General features: G+C 49.2%; 1 protein-coding gene across 1 annotated transcript in view; it reads right to left on the bottom strand.

Annotated features, from left to right (window-relative positions):
* ZSWIM5 (zinc finger SWIM-type containing 5) overlaps positions 1 to 18,560 on the bottom strand; it is a 101,252-nt gene that overhangs the window by 27,589 nt on the left and 55,103 nt on the right. The window contains exon 2 of the mRNA XM_074876186.1: positions 2,738 to 3,094. Coding sequence (XP_074732287.1) covers positions 2,738 to 3,094 — 357 coding nt within the window. The remainder of the gene's footprint in view (positions 1 to 2,737; positions 3,095 to 18,560) is intronic.

Raw genomic sequence — 18,560 nt, 5'->3', positions numbered from 1 at the left:
GCAGAGCAGCAGGCACACCTAGGCTCTCTGCTCGGATTGAATCCTTCGAGAACACACGAGCGAGCGCCTTGGCTGCGCTCCGAGACTCCATCATTACTGGATAGTTTGCATTTCCTTCTAGGAAGGCAGCCGGGAAGATCGGCATGCGGTGCACAGCCCGCGGCTACAGACTCCTGCAAGGAACAAAGCTCTGATGCCCCGAGACAAGCACGCCAGACAATGGCCTGTAATTTTCTTTGCCATTCAGGCTCTGCAGGGGGAGAAGGAGCAGCCCTGAAAGCACAAAACCAGATGATCCCCTTGCACAAGGGGCATTCCCCAGCCAGCCCAGAGTGCTCCCAAGGTGCAGAATCAGCTCCTCCATCCCACGTGCTCACCATCGACATGAAAGGAGCAGCCTTTTGGGTGACCAGAGGCAGGTGGGGAAGACCTGATACTGATCTGAAGCTCAACAGACCTCTCAGAAGAAATGGGGGGAAGAAAAAATAGGATTTCTGGAGCGGCTGTTCCTCCTCCAAGGTGTAATAACCTCAGGTGTCCAATGCACACAGTGGGTTACTGTTTGCGCTGCAGAGGTTGGCTTGCCAAAAATCACCATGGTCTCAACCCCAAGGTGAATGAAAGTGTGACCCCAAAAGTCTGAACTAAACATGGCCAAGAAATGTGCACATAGGCCCACAAAGCTCTATGTAAAGCATACCTTGAAGAATTTCAAATCCCAGGATCATCGACCCTCTATGAATGTATGAACCACAGCTGAAAAGGGCAAGATGGAGGAAAAATTTGGATCTCCTTGAACTGGAGCCCCCAAAATTGCTCTTGCATACACAGCCCCACATACCTGCAGCCCTTCCTCACCCTGGGCTTGTTGCTCAAGTAGCTCTGCGGTGCAGTTGCACTGCAGCTGTGCTTCACTAGCAGGACGAGGAGGGCAAAGCTTACACACTGTCCAGGATTCAGAGCCGAAGCCCTAGACAACATCACTCTGAACTGGAATGTGAGGGATTTTGAGCCTTCTTTTTCACAGGGCGCAACATCTATGAGTTTTAGATTATCTCAAGATCATCTTAGATCATCTTTAGATCATATCATCATCCTAAGGCTGATCTGCATCCTCCCCCAGGATGAGAAGAGACTGTTCTCCTGCTTGCAGAGGCGTTTAACTCGCTTGTGACCCCGGCTAGGCAGCCATATGGGTATCGGATAGGTGCCACCTTCTGCTGGGTAAGTCAACGTGTCTCTGTCAGTTCAAAATCGCATGCTGGAGTGAGTGAATTTGCACGAGTCTGAAGGGACAGAGAATTTTTGCTTTGTTTTTTAAAACCACTTGTAAAAACAAGAAGCAGATATTGAACCAGAGCCAACATCTGTATCTTTGTAAGACTCTCAATCACCAGCATTTTGCTGACTCCAGAGCAATAAATATTCAGAGCCTTAAAAGCTTTTCTTCAATCTGCTTAGGAGAAAGCAGGCTCAAACAATGGCCAAGAAGGGATCTTGCTCAACCTCAGCTGAGTGGATCATCAGCTCAGGGACGGAATGGACCTCACCAGATTCCTGCAGTACCACAGCTCCTCATTCTTTAATACCAAAAAAGAGGAAGCCCCCCAAATAAGCCAGTAATTGAGAGCACAACCACACATGCAGCAGATGTGCCCCAGTGGAGGAGACAAAAACCTCTCCCAAGGTCAGAGCAGGAACGACCAGATAGAGGGAGGGAAAAATATCTAAGATCAGAGCTGCCATCACTCCTATGGTGGAGGTGGACCCCTGGCCTCACCTCTACATGTGGATGCAACCAGTTCAGATCCTATTTTAGGCTGCATATGGGGCTTTTTATCTTCAGAGCACTTAACAGACATATGTTAATCCCTGCAACACCCTTTCGTGGCAGGTAAGTGTTTATTATCTGCGCTCTACAGCTGGTGGGACAGGCACAGCGGGGAGTGACTCATTGTTGCAGACCCTGGGCAACCTCAGCTCCTGGGCTCCTTGGAAAGACATCGCGGGAGCACCCAGCCTGGGCTGATGAAGGGAGCCTCAGGGCAACATACCAGGGAGCCTGGGCCACCAGGCAACTGAAGCAGGGCTGGGATAGGCACCATCCCCCAGCCAGTGCTTTCCAGGGGAGGAAGTCAAAAGCATCTTCCAAACACAAAGCCTCAGAACTCTCCGCTGCCTTTGTGCAGTAGGTCAGGACAGCGGCGCTCATTTATTGTGGGCAAATTAACACCCATGGAGATTAAAGCTTTATCTCCCGCCGGCTCAGCCGCATCTGACTTAGCAACGTGCAGGGCTGGGCTGACACTGTGTCCCCGCACGCTGGAGGAGCCACATCCCCATTGCACCTCCCGCTCCTCAGGGTCCCAGCACCATGTCCTTCTGTGCTGGGGACTAAACGTGCTCCCTTCCTCCACCCTTGGCTTCTCCATCCTACTCTGAGCTGCGCGTTGTGCACCACCAGCCTGTCTGCTCTGCCTTTTCTTGCCTGTTGAAGCCAGTGTTTGACAGATAAACACATAAAGAAGAACAGAGGGCAGAACAGGCAAGTGTGGCCAACACCAATGTGGTCCCAACACACATGCAGTAATGTCAGTTTGACACTGCCACCTCTCTCTGTGCAGCAACAGACAAACATGGCAAAACAAAGGTCACACCATCAGTGTGAAACCACCACCCCAACCTCAAACACAGAGTGAATCAGTGCCCAGCCACCCAGGGAGGAGGGAGGAATTACCATGCACTTGGTTGATCTCTGAGTTGGACGACAGGATCTCATCAGCCAACTTCTGGGCAGTGGGCAGCACCTCGGTGTGGTGTGCTGTGATCAAATACTGAACAAACTTCTGGAGTTGGTCCCTGTTCATCTGGAAAAGGGTCTCTGAGATGGGAAGACGGAGTTTGACCTGGTCCGGCTTGCGGATCCTGTACAGTGAAAGCGCCACGACGTGGGCACAGTAAAAAATGTCCTTGTTCCCACAGCCGCATGTCACTGAGGTGATTTTGCAGCGGTCGAAGCTGATGGCCACCTTGTAGGTCATCTCTGGTTCTGTCGCCGTTGCCGGCTCCGTTACCGTCCCGCTGAGGTGGAACCCTGGAGAGGGAAAGGAGAAGAGGGGAAAGGCCATGTTAGCTTCTCTCTTTTCTACAACTACCCATGCAAACTCTGGAAGGAGGACAAGGCCAGCCAAGGCTGCTCATGCATCGCTATGTCAAGGAGTGCTCCACCCAACGCACGCCATCCTGGTGGCTTACACCCAGCAACACCCAGCCCACGTATAAACACACTTCTGCACCAACACACACGTGCAGCCAGACTCATCGGCGAGTTTATTTAACAGCCAAACCCCCAGGGGAAGAACAAAGCTGCTCAGTTCCCATTTGTTTAAGAGTCTCTCAGACTGTTTCTCTCCTGGGAGTCATCTTCATCTACACCTCCCTCTTGCTGAATTTGCAACCGACGTGAGCGAGGGCTGGCAGAAAAAGGCCAGGTCTTCTTTTCTTTGATGAGGCAGACAAAAAACCCCACAAATTAAATGCAACGCAACTCCAACTTCAGTCCCTCAACCAGGTAGAGTGCTCCAGGGCATTGCCACAGCTCTGAGCTCTTGCACACAGCGAAAACAAAGAGTAGGGACAGGAGCAATGCACAGCCCAAGCCATGGTCGGAGGGGAAACTGTTTGTTCCTTGAGCTCCACAATATTTGCTACTCCCCACAAGCTCTTGAGCTTTTCCCAAAATACTGCTGCCAGGGAGCCAGCTGCTTGTTGGCACATCCATGTGTTGGGCTGTAGGGACAGCCCAAATCGATCACACAAACGTTACGGTGCTCCCGACAGCCCCCACTGTGCTGCAAGGGGCTGTAGTGCCTTCAGGCATGAACCATGAAAAATTAAGTCCCAACAAGTCCCAAACATGGGTGAGGAGCGCAAAATGCGTCCAAAGAAGGTGGACGCAATGAGCAAGCAAGGGATAAAATCAGTGAGAAAAGACTGGATGCCCATCAACCTCCATCCAAAAGCCCAGGGAGCCCTTCCCAGGAGCCAGCTGCAGAGGAGGTCCAACATCAACACTTTGCATTTGCCCAGCCACCTGGAAAAGGGACATCTTTGTTTCCCCCATTCATCTGCCTCACTCCTCCATGTTAATTAATGTGGCCACGGCCACCCAGTGCCCCTGTGTCAGAGTCTGGCATGGTACCCGGGACCCCGCCTGTTGCAGCCCTCCTCCCCAAAGAGGATGCTCACTTTTCTCCATGCCACTGCAACCTTATTAAGCCCGTGTTTGTACAGAGGTCCCTGCGGAGCCTGCCGTCCCTCCAGAGAAGGCGGCAGACAGCTGAGAGCCCTACAATTAGTGACAGAAAAGGAGAAGGGGTGGGGGGTGAAGATTAAAATACATTAACTGCATCAAACCCTTGTGCGTTTGCCAGCTCTCACAAAGGCTTTCCGAGACAAATTCTACCAGAGGTTTTTAATAAATGGCATCAAAACCAGCTATTCACTGCCAGTCTCTTTATAGCCACGCCAAAAACCACATTCAAATCTGATTAAGCGTCAAGGAGGTCTGCTTTTACTTTAGCGCAGGGGAGGGGGAAAGCAGACCTGTTCTGCTGCCATCACCCAAAACCCACGCCACATGGCCAGCAGAGCAAGAGGGGAGGGACGGACAACCCCGCACTACCCTCTCGCTCGCATGCTGCCGGCAGTGGAAGCATGGCCGTGGAGGTGCCAGGCTCAGTGCCATGGGAGCAGCACGGCCACGGGCTGACGAGCCCCCCCGCTTCACACGAGTCCATCCCCCAGCAGCCAAACTATATAAATCCTGAGGATAAACTCCAACGTGTTTATGTTTTACCACTTCTCTGGTCTGCGATGCTTGGCAGGCGGCTTCAACTCACTGCCAGTTTCTCCTTAGTTTACTTTTTGAACAAGTTAAAAGGATTGGAAACCACGTTCCTGAGCAAGAATGTATGTATATATGCGTATGTACACCCATAGGCACATATATATAAAACCCTCTTAAGACAAATTATTAGCCATAAACACTGCCTTGAAATGCTTACTTTAGCAGGATCATGGGCCAGACCCCACTTGGGGCTAACTGGTGTAAGACTGGAGGAACTCATTTAACCAAATGACCTGTTTTGGACAGGTGTAAGTCTGAAAATACATCAACCGTGGTCTGAATCCGGTCCCTCGAGAGAGGAAATTTGTCCGGATACTTCTCAGGCTGCTCTCAGGCATCCTAAAAGCTGTGCTCCCCCATCCACTGCGAGAGCTGGTCCTCGCAACTCGTAGCCAAGGTCTGTACATCGAGCAGGACCGTTCAAGCATGTCAGCAACTGCCAATTTCATCTGGCACTGGAGCCCTAAGTCAAGTGTTAGTTTAGATTTTAGGCATGGTGGCAGCAGGTCTATTTAAGATAAACTAGGAACTCTATACAAAACATTTATCAAAAGCTTAGTCAGAAATTAAACATGGTGAGAGGGGGAGAGAGGGGAGCTGGCGTGAGCAGAGGCAATATTTGGGAATATTTACATTAACAGGAGGTCAGCCTGCAGCTACCACTCTGCGCCCTGCTCTGTGGCCAGGTCTGCACCCCAGCACCCATGGGTGCTGAGCACACCAGCTCAGCAGTGATGGGTATCACTGTCCCAGAGAAGAATGGTGGTTAAAAGGTAGGTTATGGTGTGTTTCCTCCATCAACCTTTGAAGCACTTACTTCCGCTCCACACAAAAACCTGATGCTACACTCACCAAGAGGCTACAGGTCTCCCTGGAGAAGGACAGCTGTCACCATACCCTCCTCTCCATTCATCTCGCATCCTAGAAGCACATGGGGTAGGTGATACCAGCACTCCAGCAGAGAGAAACACAGCCCTGGCTGCAGACAAAGGGTCTGGATAGCGCTGAGAGCAAAAGCATACTCTTCCATGTCCCCCCTGCACGTTTCAATTTAAGACATTCCTACAGCCGAGTGCTTATCTAGGACTTCATCTTCTGTTCCTTAACATAAGCTAACTTAGTGTTTGATTTGCTGCCAGCAAAGTGACAGTGCCAGGGCTTGAAAACCGTGGAAAAGAAATAATTAAATACCATCTTTGTAACTACAGACTGATTACGCCCCATCGGAGCCTAGCTTTGTCCCAAGAACGTCGCCGCCTCCTCCCTGCCCCAGAACAGCCTCCCCTACTTTTACCACGGATGCTTCCCAGTGGATATCTCTCTGATCCAGGTTGCAAAAGGAACTGAGTGCTCATACCTGCCCCAGAAAGAGCACAGAAAGGTGCCATGAATGTTCACAGACACACAGGGCACAATGAGCACATTTTCTTCCTAAACCCACTTACCCCTCAAACGGGGACAAAACACCAGAGCAAGGACCTTGCATTAGTGTCACAGGACACTGTGCCTCTGATTTAAATTAAAGCAGATCCTAGAAATGTCACCTGGGAGTTCGTGAGCTCCGCACTGGTGGCACTTCCAAACTCATCAGCTGGGCAACACTTTCCCCTTTGGAGCCAGTAAATTCTGCAGGCTGGGAGGAGCATGGATCCACAAAACATCTCTGGGTTCTGAAACAGCTACAAAGGATCAAGCCTTTAGCAGGAGCTCCAGTGCAGGAGACTTTGCTATTAAGATGAGACCATTAAGGCCTCAACAAAAGTATTTTTAACCAAGATGGAGAATTCTTCCATTTCTAAACCTGCTCAACCAAAAGGAGTTTTGCAAACTCTTCCAGTTCTGCAAGAGCAGCCAGCGTCTTTCAGCTGGGCATTTTTAACCCAAATGTCCACAAGCCATCAGTCAAGAGAAACTACTAGCCTGTCCTGCAGCTCCAACCCACCACCAGGCTGGCTGTGGAGACCCCTTGTGTTGGGTCCTCCAGCAAACCACTGAAGGTAAAGGCAACATTCAAGCCGGTTACATCCAAATTACCTGAAGTTTGGAGACAGGCAGACCACTGGTGGAAATTTAAACTCCAGAAACAAGCAAAACCCAGGTGTAACCCCTTCCCTTCTCATAACTGTGTCATCAAGAGCCCTCCAACACCCGCAAGGAGGAGAAGGAAGAGGACCACCCCGCAGCTACAACACTAGCTGGGAACTCGAGAGCTCAGCTCTGCTCCCTCTGGCAGTTGCTGCTCACAGCCATCCCCCAGATTTCACACCGCAGCCCAGGCACAACTCACAGTTGTCATTCACAAAGTTGTGCCATTTGGAAAAATTAGCTCGCTCTTCCCAGGCGCAGCACTCGCCTTTCACGGAGCGTTAGTGCAATCCTGCAGGGGAGGAAGCCTTCACGCAAGAGCAGCCATCTCTAGGACCTAACCCTGGATCAGCAGAGACCATCTGAGGTTGCTGCACAAGAGGATGGGGATCAGTAACACATGCGTAACGCGGGGAGCATTTCTTCACATCACTGTGGCTCCTCTGACGGCTATGCAGGCTTTTCTTGGTCTCTGTGGAAACCTCAAAGCGGGACAAGGACAACTCTGCAGAGGGAAACGTGCAACCACACCCACCACCCTGAGCAACGACCGCTGTACATAAAGAACTCACCCCCACATCTGGCTGTCAAAACCTCAAGTGACTTCCCAGTAACTGAGCCTGGTATTTTAGGCAGCCTCTGTTAGGAGTAACATGATGGAAAGTCCATCCACACAGCTTTCCGGAGGCACCAGCTGCATGCCCTTGCATCCCAGCCAGAAAGGGGCAGCTGCGGCAGACAGCACCTTGGCTCCTCACTGCTCTTGTGCCCCTCAGCTCCCAGGACCCCACCTCTAGTTAGTCTAACCCCATTTCAAATCTGTATTTGGGCAGCTCTGCCTTCAGGCAGGCAGGAGCTCTGCAGAACAGAACAGGAACAAATACATGGATATTTATGGGGCTCAGCAGATGTAGAGGAGGTAAACTGAAATTCTCAGCGCAAGCCGTATACACTAGGTTAACATGACCCAAATATTTTTTTTTAAATTTCCAAACCACAGCGGAAAGGTATTTTAAACTAAAGCGATTCCAAGCTCTTTAGTGATTAAACGGACTGCAGCTCCAGCTCCTAGTGGAAAAACCATTTGTTTTTCCACTGTGTGAAAGCCATAACTAGCAATGAATAATAATTGCTGCAGCAAGTGTTATTTATAAGCCATTCTCGGTCACATTTCCGTACCTCGAAACAGCAGCTTTCTAAATGTGAACTTAAAATCGGTCAATATTTGTAATGTAGACAACACCCGTGGGAGGAAGGTGTCAGTGCACTCATGCGGTGGGAAGCGGAGGTTAGTAAAATCTCCCAAAGCTTTCCAGCTTCTAGATCAATTCCTCCAGCCGGCTGATGCTGACAATTGCTCAGTCCCTGACCTTGCAGTTGGAAAGGAGATGGGCTCATGAACTCATTTGCACATGACAATGCTCCAGCAAAGTGAATCATCTGCCTCCGATAGTAACGGAGAGTACGGCGCGCCCCAGCCCTCCCGGGCTCCATTCAACCAGCACGGGGCTGGCCTTTTGTGCTGCCAGTGCAAGAAAGACTCTGCTGAAGATGTGTGCAATTAAACCCACTTTTCTTGTTGCTCTTTTGATTCAGCACGGCTCAATGAGAGGCACCCTAGGCAGGTGTTGTCACACACAGATAAAATGTGCCTTTTCAGAGCACTGGCAGACAAAAAGAAAGAGGGTAAGGCTGAATCAATTGCCATTTCTCCCTTGCAAAATAGGGAAACCAGGCTTCCAACGAGTCAATGAGCAGAGCTGGTACAAGTTTACATCCTCCCTCCCCCCCAAAGCGATTTCTTTTTGTGATCACAGGCAAAGGTGTTGCCGTTGAGCGAGACCTTGGCAGGGATGAAGGAAGCAGGCGACGGCTGGCCAGGAGGATGCTGCCCCAGCAGAATGCAGCCATGCTGCTTCTGCTGTACATTTTCCCCTCGCAGCCCTCCTCCCCGGTCCCCATCATACTCCTGACCTTGCCCGGTCATTACCACCCTGGAAAAGCACCTCTGGCCTTTACAGAGCTAACGAAGACCATTAAAAGCCCCTGGTAAGGAGCCGTGCCCACGGCTGAGCTGACACCAGAGGAGCCGTAACAAAGGGATATGGCCAAGGTGGAGAGGACACACCATGCCTGCAAGTGTGCCCACATGCACCTACGGCCTCAGACACCAACTACCACAGGTTTAGGAGAAATACTGCATCTCCAGGTAGGCCAGGGAAGAAACATTAGCTGCAGCTGTAAACAGAGGAGATGCAAGTGGGGCTGTTTGTGCTGGAGGGAGCCGTAAGCTCCTCTGAGCAGCTGAGTAAGCTGGAGGGACGCTCTCTCTGCCATCTGCTCTGATCCCACAACACCTCCTGCAAATGAAGAGTCAATCCACTGGTTTCTATCCCTGTTAACCTCTAATCAGCCAAGAGGACCGGCCTCTGCCTTGCTCTTTATCTGAGCCAGCTAATGCGTGAAGCACACCACGCTTCCCATCTGCTCCAGCATTACTAGAGTTAAAGGACAAAGCCCTGTTCCTGTCCCGAGCATTCACTTACACAGATGCCCTTGTATTAACTCAATTTCCCAGTGATTTCCATTATTACCCTTACGAGATTTCTGGTGTTTGTTTATCTAGGAGCCTGAAATGGAGGTTTTTTTACCTCCCCCTACTCAGCTCAGGGGGTGGCTAGACCAAGGGCGTGCTCCGGATGACTGGTCCAAATCTGTGACATTTCCCAAAAATATTCAAAACTATTCCCCCATTTTCTCCCTAATCCGGAGTGCTCTTTGTTGCCCATCCAAACCTGAAGACCCAGGTTTGTGGGGTCTTTTGTTGCTAGCCCCAAAGCCAAGACCACTCCTTCCAGCATCACTTTCCACATCCTTTCACTGCCCACCAGCAAGTGGGTTCTTAATTTACCCAGATGCACAACCCTTGCTCTGAAGATGTATGGTCTGGGGGGAGAAGTTAAAAATACAACCAGTTTTAAAGTTCGGACTGACTTCCTCTGCTAAGGTGCAGCCCTGCAAGCTTGCTAGTAGTTCAGATCTAACACAAACCAACCCAAATGCCATTTTTGCAGCAGCATAAGCAATAGAAAGGGCTTGAAAAGAGGATGAGTTCACTGCATCTTTGCTAACATGTGCTGCCCATGTAATAACTGGTAACAAAATGCTGACAAGTCTGCTCTTTACTGCTACAGTATATCTTAAGGTAAGCTTGAATATAAAGAGCTTTCTTAAAACCATGATAAATCAGAAAGATGAGGACGTATTTTTGGTAGAACTGGTGAAGGGACCATCTCTACATCAAAGGAGAAAAAGCAACACATCTCTGTGACCAGCCCAAAAGCATCCCTCCTCTCTCTGTGCTCACGAGCAGTTGTATCTAAAGAAGGAGCAACATGGTTCCTTTTTATACCTTGGGTGTCTTCTTAACAGATGGAGGATTGTATCTGAGAATGAAAGAAAATATTCATGGGGAGGAAATTCACTTTTGCTGGAGTTTCCAGGCTCGTGCGACCCATCAGTTGAGGCTGCCACAGAGCAGACCCAGTTCTGTGCTGTCACCACCCTGGCTACCTCAAGGAAACCAATGGGAGATGCCAAAACTCGCACGCGAGGCTGAGCTGGGGTCATCTCCCAACTTCAATGGAGGCACCCAGATTTCCAACAGCTGAGGAGCTGGCTTCTAGTACATAAAAGGGTTTTAATTAGGAAATGCCTCTTATCCCTCCATGCAAGTGTCACCACGATGGGATCACTGATCTTCACCGCAGTTGAAAGCAAGTGGAGCAGTGCTCTTCCCTCTGTCATCTTTTTTATGGGGCAATTCACATAACTCTTAGCCCCACAAAAACATAATCCCAACCCCTAAAAGCAAAGTCTGCCTCCCATGCCAGAGCCCTTAACCCATCGCTCCTGGCTTAAGGGCTCATCCTGGGTACCTTATGGTCAGGGAAGAAGCTGCTCCAGAGCCATGAGCATCCTCTTTCCTCTACATGTCTGCTCCCCTTGCTGACCTGCTTTTCCAAGATGCAGCCTCCCCCCAGCATTGGCAGATTTTCCAGGTCTTAGCCTCAGGCTGGGGAGCAGCTTTGGATTTTGTCTTCAAACACACAAAGATAAATTGCATTCAATGCATATTTTGCAACTTAAAGCTGCCTCTCGAGCGGGCCACCTCCAACCCAAAGCACAAACTCAATCCACCAGTATGGAAAAGCAAAAGCAAAACCAAGCTTGAGAGTCTCCTGACTTGTTTTCTTACCACGTTTTGGTTTTGTAAGGGGCAGGACCAGCAGCCAGCTTAACAAGGACCAAAATCAAACCAGGGCATCGCACAGCAATGGAGGGAAACAGGACACCACCCCGATCCTCCCTGAGACACCAGACCTTAAAATAGCAGCTCTACAATTTATAGGGAAGTTATTAGTTATAATTTTCCTGGCCCTCAGAAGCCTTCTGAGGGAATGAGGCAGCCTAGATTCAGTACGAAAATCTGCTCCAAATTCTTCCTAAAAAAGACATTTTTTCCACTAAGAATAGCTCTTTTTTTTTTTTCTTTTTTCAAAGGGAGGATAAAGTCTGACTTTCTAAGTTATTGGCAATGTTGTTAAACAAACATTGTATTTACAAAGCGTTTCAATAGCATTTGTGGTAACAGCCTCAGCAGCAGATTTGCTGAAAAGGTCAATTAACTTCCTTCCAAAAACCTCGCTTTTAAGCACAGGAAAGGGCTCTGCATTGAAACTGCTCCCCCAAAGCGGAAAAATCTTCAAGATGACCTGTTTTGCCGTTTCTGCTCTCCATCCCCCATTTGAAAGTTGGGCACAGACTCCAGGAGCAGGCACCAGGATTACCAACCCTCTCCTGCCAACTTTTACAGCCCCCGTTTATAATAAACCCACCTCTTTTTTTTTTTTTTGCTATTGAATTTCACTAAGGAGACCACAGCAAACATTTTTTATATTGTAGAAATATTATTATACTTAAACGGCTTAGCTCACTTCAGTAGCTTCACAAAAACTTAGTGGTTTCCTTCCCCCTCGACCCCCAAACCAATAAAGCTTAAATTTTGGAGCTTATTAGGGGTGCTCCATATAGGGAAATTAAGTACTCATTGCAGAATAAATTATTAGCAATTGCTATTCCAGATCAGCCTCCTCTGTGGACATTTTATTCCAGAATAATTCTGGGAAACTTTGTTAATGTATTAATTATTCCTGAAGGAAGGGACTTTAATTCCAGGACAGGGAGTCTTTCAAATAACTGCTGCACACCAGTGACTGGGCTGGTCACCAGCCCTCGGTGACAATCCTGACCAGAGCAATCCCAGAGGAGGTGGTGAGGGGCTGTGTCCAGCTTGGGAAGGTTGAAACTGAATTTCAACATCCAGCAAAAACTGAGGTGAAGGAAAGGCAAACACATTGATTTCGTGTGGAAAAAACATTTTTCCAGCTTTCTTTCAACCCATAAGCTGTGAAGTGAGAGGAACAGTCTAGTGAGAGGCTGGAGGACTCTGCATCATGAGGTGTAACATCTGCCCACAGTGCTGCAAATGACCCCTGTCCCTGGGATCTCTGCACAGAGCACATGGGGATCTCCAGCAGGACCACACTTCGGAGGGGGGAACACGTGCTGTCATGTCATGCTTCCCACATCTCCATCTTGGCTCAGTGCTCTTCTCACAAGAGTCCTGCCCACACACCAGGGTCCCACACAGGAGGGATGCCAGTGCTTACACGCATCCCTGGGGAGTAGCAAGGCTTTCATCCATCATGTGCACAAAGTGTGTTGAGGTTATCTGAGAAGCACCAACTCTGACAGTGGAGAGACCTGCAGAGCATCCAAGTGTGCTATGGCAGCTGTCAAGCTCAACTCAACCTGCTGGTGGATCAGTTTTCTGCCTCTTCCACAAGGACCAGGTTTTTGTTTGGTATCCTCCAGTCCTACCAAACTATACATACACCCAAAATTACTCAGACAACTACAAAGTCAGCTCCACGGAGGCCAGAGGTTGTGCCAGAGCAGCCAGACTCCTTGCCATCTCCTGGGCACGGACATTTCCCCAAGCCACACAAATGGTATGACAAAAGAGATCCCTGATCCACTGTCCACCACCGCCCACAAAGCTCAACATGCTTCAGAGGGCAACAGCAAGGCAGCGTGTTCAGGCACTATAAGAAAAATCAAAGAGAGACAAGACCAACCCAACCGAGGCAACCACATACAAGTTCTCAGTTGCCAGTATCTCCTCTCTGGTAAGACCCCGCAGCGAAGTTTGGGGTCATGGCTGACAAGCAGTCAAGTTGCCTAAGTCTGCACAATGAAAACCCTCTGCAGAACAGTCATCATGCTTTAAATAACACTTAAAACCCCCTTTTGATCACTTCAGTTTTCACATGACCCTTCTGAGAAGTCAGGAAGGCAGTGGGAGGTCTGCAGAGCAGAGACTTCCCCAGCAGCCCTCCTTGCTTGAAAGGAAGGCAGTTGGGAGACAGATGCCTGACAAAGATGCTCTGCTCTCCAGCATCAGCAGTTTTCACCATCTTTAGCACGCAGGCATTTCATGAGAAGCAGATTCCTGTGCAGTGATTTTAAGCCCCTCTGTGCTGCCCTTACTCCTTCTGGACATGCACTGTCCCCAGCATCTCCCAGCCACACATCACTAACCTCTGCTTTAGCAAGGAGCCTGCAACTGAAAAGCTGTCCCAGCATCCACCACGCATGGGAAAACATGAACCCTCCTGCTTTTCAAGTTCAAGATGACTCCACAGCTTCGCAGCCTTCAGAAACACAAACAGCCACAAAAGCTGATACCCAGGGAGATGCGAGCCATCGCTTCGCTGGGTTGAGAGTGGTATACGGGCTGCCTCTGAAAAACTCATGTTTCTGATTAAAACCTTCACAGATTTTTATTTTTTTTTCTGGAAAAACATTGTTATTCAATCCACAGCCTAGACTGCAGGCTCCTCTGTTTGCTTTTGGTGCAGTGCAAACATCTAAAATGACACCACGTAATGACAAGATCTGTCATCGGGATGGCTGGGGCTACAGTAGAAAGAAAAACGAGGGAGCGATCCATTCCTTCTCTCTGGAATTCATCACAATTAAAAGAAAACCTATATTGTGCAGCTAATGCTAAATACCCGGGTCCGAAGGGAAAGGGGAAAAGTGTGACGTGAGACATTTAGCAGCAGTTTTCTCCCATTATGTGGCATGAGGTCCTTCTGGTGGTGGATGGAGAGTCTCCAGCTCCTCTAACCACAGATCTATTTGAGTAATTAAGTCTCTTTATGAAAGGGGAAAGAAAGGGAGGAAAGGGAGGAAAGGGAGGAAAGGGAGGAAAGGGAGGAAAGGGAGGAAAGGGAGGAAAGGGAAGCTCTGCAATATCCCAGCCAACCATCTGCTGGCTAGCTGAAGTACAACCTGAAAGCCTCACCGGAGTGAAACCCCACCCCAGCAGCTTCCTGCAGCTCCCGGTTTGCCCTGATCCTCTGTGGGGTGAGCCAGGCAGGGCTCCCTGGCAGCGGGCACCACAGGTGCCAGAGGGTTATCAGCAGACTTATCTCAATTTGGAATTGGAAGCAACGAAAAACGCAGCAAGCTCAGCATAATGGGATAGAAACAAAGTAAAAAGCAAAACCAGATGAGCGCCTGGGGAGTTGACTCCTCTCTTCCCTTTGAAAAGGAAGCTGGTAATTTGCGAGAAGGCGGTTTTTACCCACAATCTCAGCAAAGGATTTTAGGAATTGCCCTAATTAGCATATAGCCCAAGTATTACATGGTACTCCCACTTAGAGACTGCAAAGCAGTGGGGGGAAATCTTCCCCTGATCCTTGAAAGAGGGTCCACAGACACCCCCGGAAAAGGGGAAGCAGCCACAGACTGTGGGTGACACATCCCAGCTTGAGGGGGTCTCTCTCCCAGTCAGATGGCAGATGGCAAAGTGCACCCAGGGAGCTGCAACCCACTGGGGATCTGCCCTGAGAGCAGCGCCCGTGGCCTTCCCCACCCTGTGCTGAGCCGGGAGCAGGGTCCCTCTTCACCTGTCTGGGAAACTGAGGCAGCAAAGGCAAACACCAGGGGACAGCCGGCTGGGAAGCACTGAGCAAGGGACGCAAGGAGCCCACACTCCGCCGCTGCCTCCCCAGGAAGGAAACCTCCAGCCCTGCTTTCCCCCAAGGTGATCTCCTTGGGTTCAATCTGGAATAGTGCAAGGTTTTGGGTAAACTTCTGCGGTTGGGCTTTCCAGGAACTTCAGCTGCTGGGCTGAATATGGTGCATAATTGCAAACTAAATTGCTGTTAATGAGAGAGGTCAAGACTGAGGCTGGAAAAGCTGCCCTCACCAAGATGACACCTGAAAATGGATCAGTGCAGGTGGATTCCATCCTGCCTCAATGCTGGTTGCTGCTAACCCCGCTTCCTGAAGCTACTTAAAAACTCCAACAGTTTGTTGCACCAACTGCGTGTCAGGCATTACCTATCCACTCAGGTTTTGCAGATGAGGAACAGCCAGGGGATAAAACAGAGGACATTTTCTCCTCCAGGAGGGCCATCTCAGCATCAGCTGGACTCCTCCAAGCCCCCACCAGGATGGCAACCCGCAGTGCATGCCGACAAACAACAACCATCAAACCATTTGAGGTGAAAAAGCCCCAACCTGTGGAGTTACAGGAGAAGCATGGCTATCACAGGCACTTTGAGAAGATGCAAGCATGAGTTTGAAACCACACAGAAAGATGCAGAAATAAAACTCAGTTTTCTTTCCAAAGCTCCTAACATTTTAAGAAGATACGACCATTCTTGTCATGGTTCAGGGCTTCTGAGCACTTAGGTTTAGTTGTTTGGTGATGTTAACATCACCCTGATGCACACAGAGCCAGGCTCCACCATCATCTCCACATTCCCACAGAAGGGGTACGTACAACGCCCAGGGCCAGGCCACCTCCAAACTGAACACAGCATCACCTTGGGTGGGTGTCTGAAGGAAGCAGCTGTGGGTTTCTAGCGTATAAAGAGGGCTGAGACCTGACTGGCACCACATGTCAAATGATGATGCTCACCCAGAAAAGCAACAGTGGGATTGCCTGGTGATGCACAGGGAAGACGTGTCTCCAGTCATGCTGAGTTTCAAACTTAGACGAAGCTAAAGGAGATGGGAGCCCCAAAGCTCGCAGCAAGACCAGCTTAATTCCCCCCTGAGCCCTTGCTTGGAGATCTACTATCAAGACTTCACACCCAACACTTGTGCGTACAGGGAAATATTTTACTAGCTCTGACACCGATGCGTCCACCTCAACAGCAAACAGTCCCTGCAACAACACTCACTGCAAATTAAAATGATTGCAACCTTCAGCAGCCTCTCTCTCTAAAGGGCAATTGCCATTACTTATTAATTTGCTTCCTCAAGATAAACAAGAAATATATTAAAATCTGAAACAGATGAGGAGTGCATGGGGCAGCAGAGGGACAGGAGGTTGCCACTTGTCTTTAAAAAATAAATACTTCTACACTGGATTACACTTTCCACTTGCTGTTTCCCCTAGGAGCCAATTTTTACACTGTGCGTTTCCTCCACAGGAGATGGAAACCCCACAGGCTTTTATGGCATGTCAAGGGCTCAGCCATCTTCAAGGCAAGGAAGCACCAAATTTGGGACTTAGCAAGTGAAATATAAATAAAAATAGAAGTAGTGAAATAAAAGCTAAGTGCATCTTAGTGATGAACACATCTGTCTACAGGCTGCTGTCATGGATCATGATCTTGACATCTTGCAGAGGAGGTGTATTCTTTTAAAATCAATTCAGTTCCTTGTTTAGAGAAACCACTCCAATGAACCTAGAGACAAATTCATCATGGATGGAGAGACCAACACTTCTCAGGAGAATTGAAAGCAGAGTCTCACTCCATCCAGTCAACAAGAAGGTGATGCTCGCAGGTGGAACTGGAGGCACAAAACTCAGTTTCCTGCATCATCTACAGTGAGGAGAAACGGTTGGAAGGACAATGAGGAGTAGAGTTCCCATCATGCCCATGACATACATTTGCAAAGGCAAAACGTCATCTGTGGATCTTCCACCCATGCAACAGCCGTTCCAACAGCCTTGCTTTCATACATCCCCCCTTGTTTCTCCAGTCATAAGGAAAGGATTAAAAATGGCTGTCGCCAGCACAATGTGAGATGTCAATTGCATCGGTACACTGGGCCAAAGTAGAAGCAAATTCCATTCACAGTACACTCAGCATTTGTGCAGGCAGGAGTGCGTGGGAGATAAGAGGGAAAGAAAACGCAGAGCAGATAATCAGGACATCTAAAACACACGCAGCGAGTTCACAGTCATGGCTGCCTTCAGTCCTGGTGGTTTACTAAATATCAACCTGATTTTTAAGTGAGCAACGCTAAGCAACATGCACTGAGGAAACCCCTGGGGCAACCGCAACCATCCATCCTGCGGGACCTCTAGGATGCCACAAAGCCATTATTCCTCAGCCTTCCCTTTCACAAAGGCATGAAAACCCTCATTAGCATCCTCACCATCTCCAACCATGTAACTGGTAAGAAGTGCAGCTTTGAGAGGTCTGTGCCACCAAGAAATGTTGCTGGATTTAGGCAATGTGTATGAAGTGTGCTGGGGGGGAGACACCACGAGATCCATAAGTCTGACTAAACTAAACCAAAAAGAAATGAAAACCAAACCCATTGCTACACCAATCCCACCGCAGGCTCTGTTAAGCTCAGCCAGCCTCAACCGTTGTACCTTCTACTGTCCCCTGGACCACACCAGTCCCAGGGCCTGCCCTAGGCTCACCTTTGCAATCCCCATGCCAAACACTTGGGAAACACTATCCCAGCTCAACAACCCTGGAAGATGCGATGACCAAAAGGGTCACCAGTTGACATTTCCAGGCTCTCCTCCAGCGAGTCAACAGCAAAAATAGTGTGGTGGAGGCTGGCATAAGCAGCAAAGACAACACTGGGTGGTCCAGCCTCTTGCTACCCTCCACCTTCCAGTCCATCGTTTGCCCAGCCTGCGTTCTCCTCCTCAGCACCCAGAGTGGGCTGCGGATATCACCCAGTCACCAAAGCAGATGCTACTGAATCCAGCTACTGCCACTGAGGATGCCAATTAAACTCTCCTTGAAATTTTTGGCCAACTGCATCTGCACCGACTGGATATTTAAGCCGACACTTTTGCACATTCACTTTGTCTGACGCCAACAGATCAATCTGCCTCAAATACAAGAGGTCTCTTTTTAACACTCCAAAGCTAATGAAAAAAATCCCCTCTGGTGAAAGGACAACACTGGATCAGAGAAGTTTTATTAGCCCTTAACCATGCAAAGTTGGAAGCTCGTCCCCTGTTTAATTCTAATACTCCAACTCTGTTAAACATTAACTGTATAAATAATCAAATACTTCACATGACAGAGCCATACTTCCAATCTGGGGCCAATAACCCAGAGGGTAATGAAGGGTGTAGTCTTCTGGGCTGAAGGATTTTCAGCGCTCTCCAAAGAGCAGAACAAAGACGGTCCCTTCCCCCTCCGCTGCCTTCAAAGCAAAAGCTTTG

Source organism: Strix uralensis, chromosome 8 (genome assembly GCF_047716275.1).
Source record: "Strix uralensis isolate ZFMK-TIS-50842 chromosome 8, bStrUra1, whole genome shotgun sequence".
NCBI classification, from domain to species: Eukaryota; Metazoa; Chordata; class Aves; order Strigiformes; family Strigidae; genus Strix; species Strix uralensis.
This window is presented reverse-complemented; position numbering and strand designations above follow the sequence as displayed.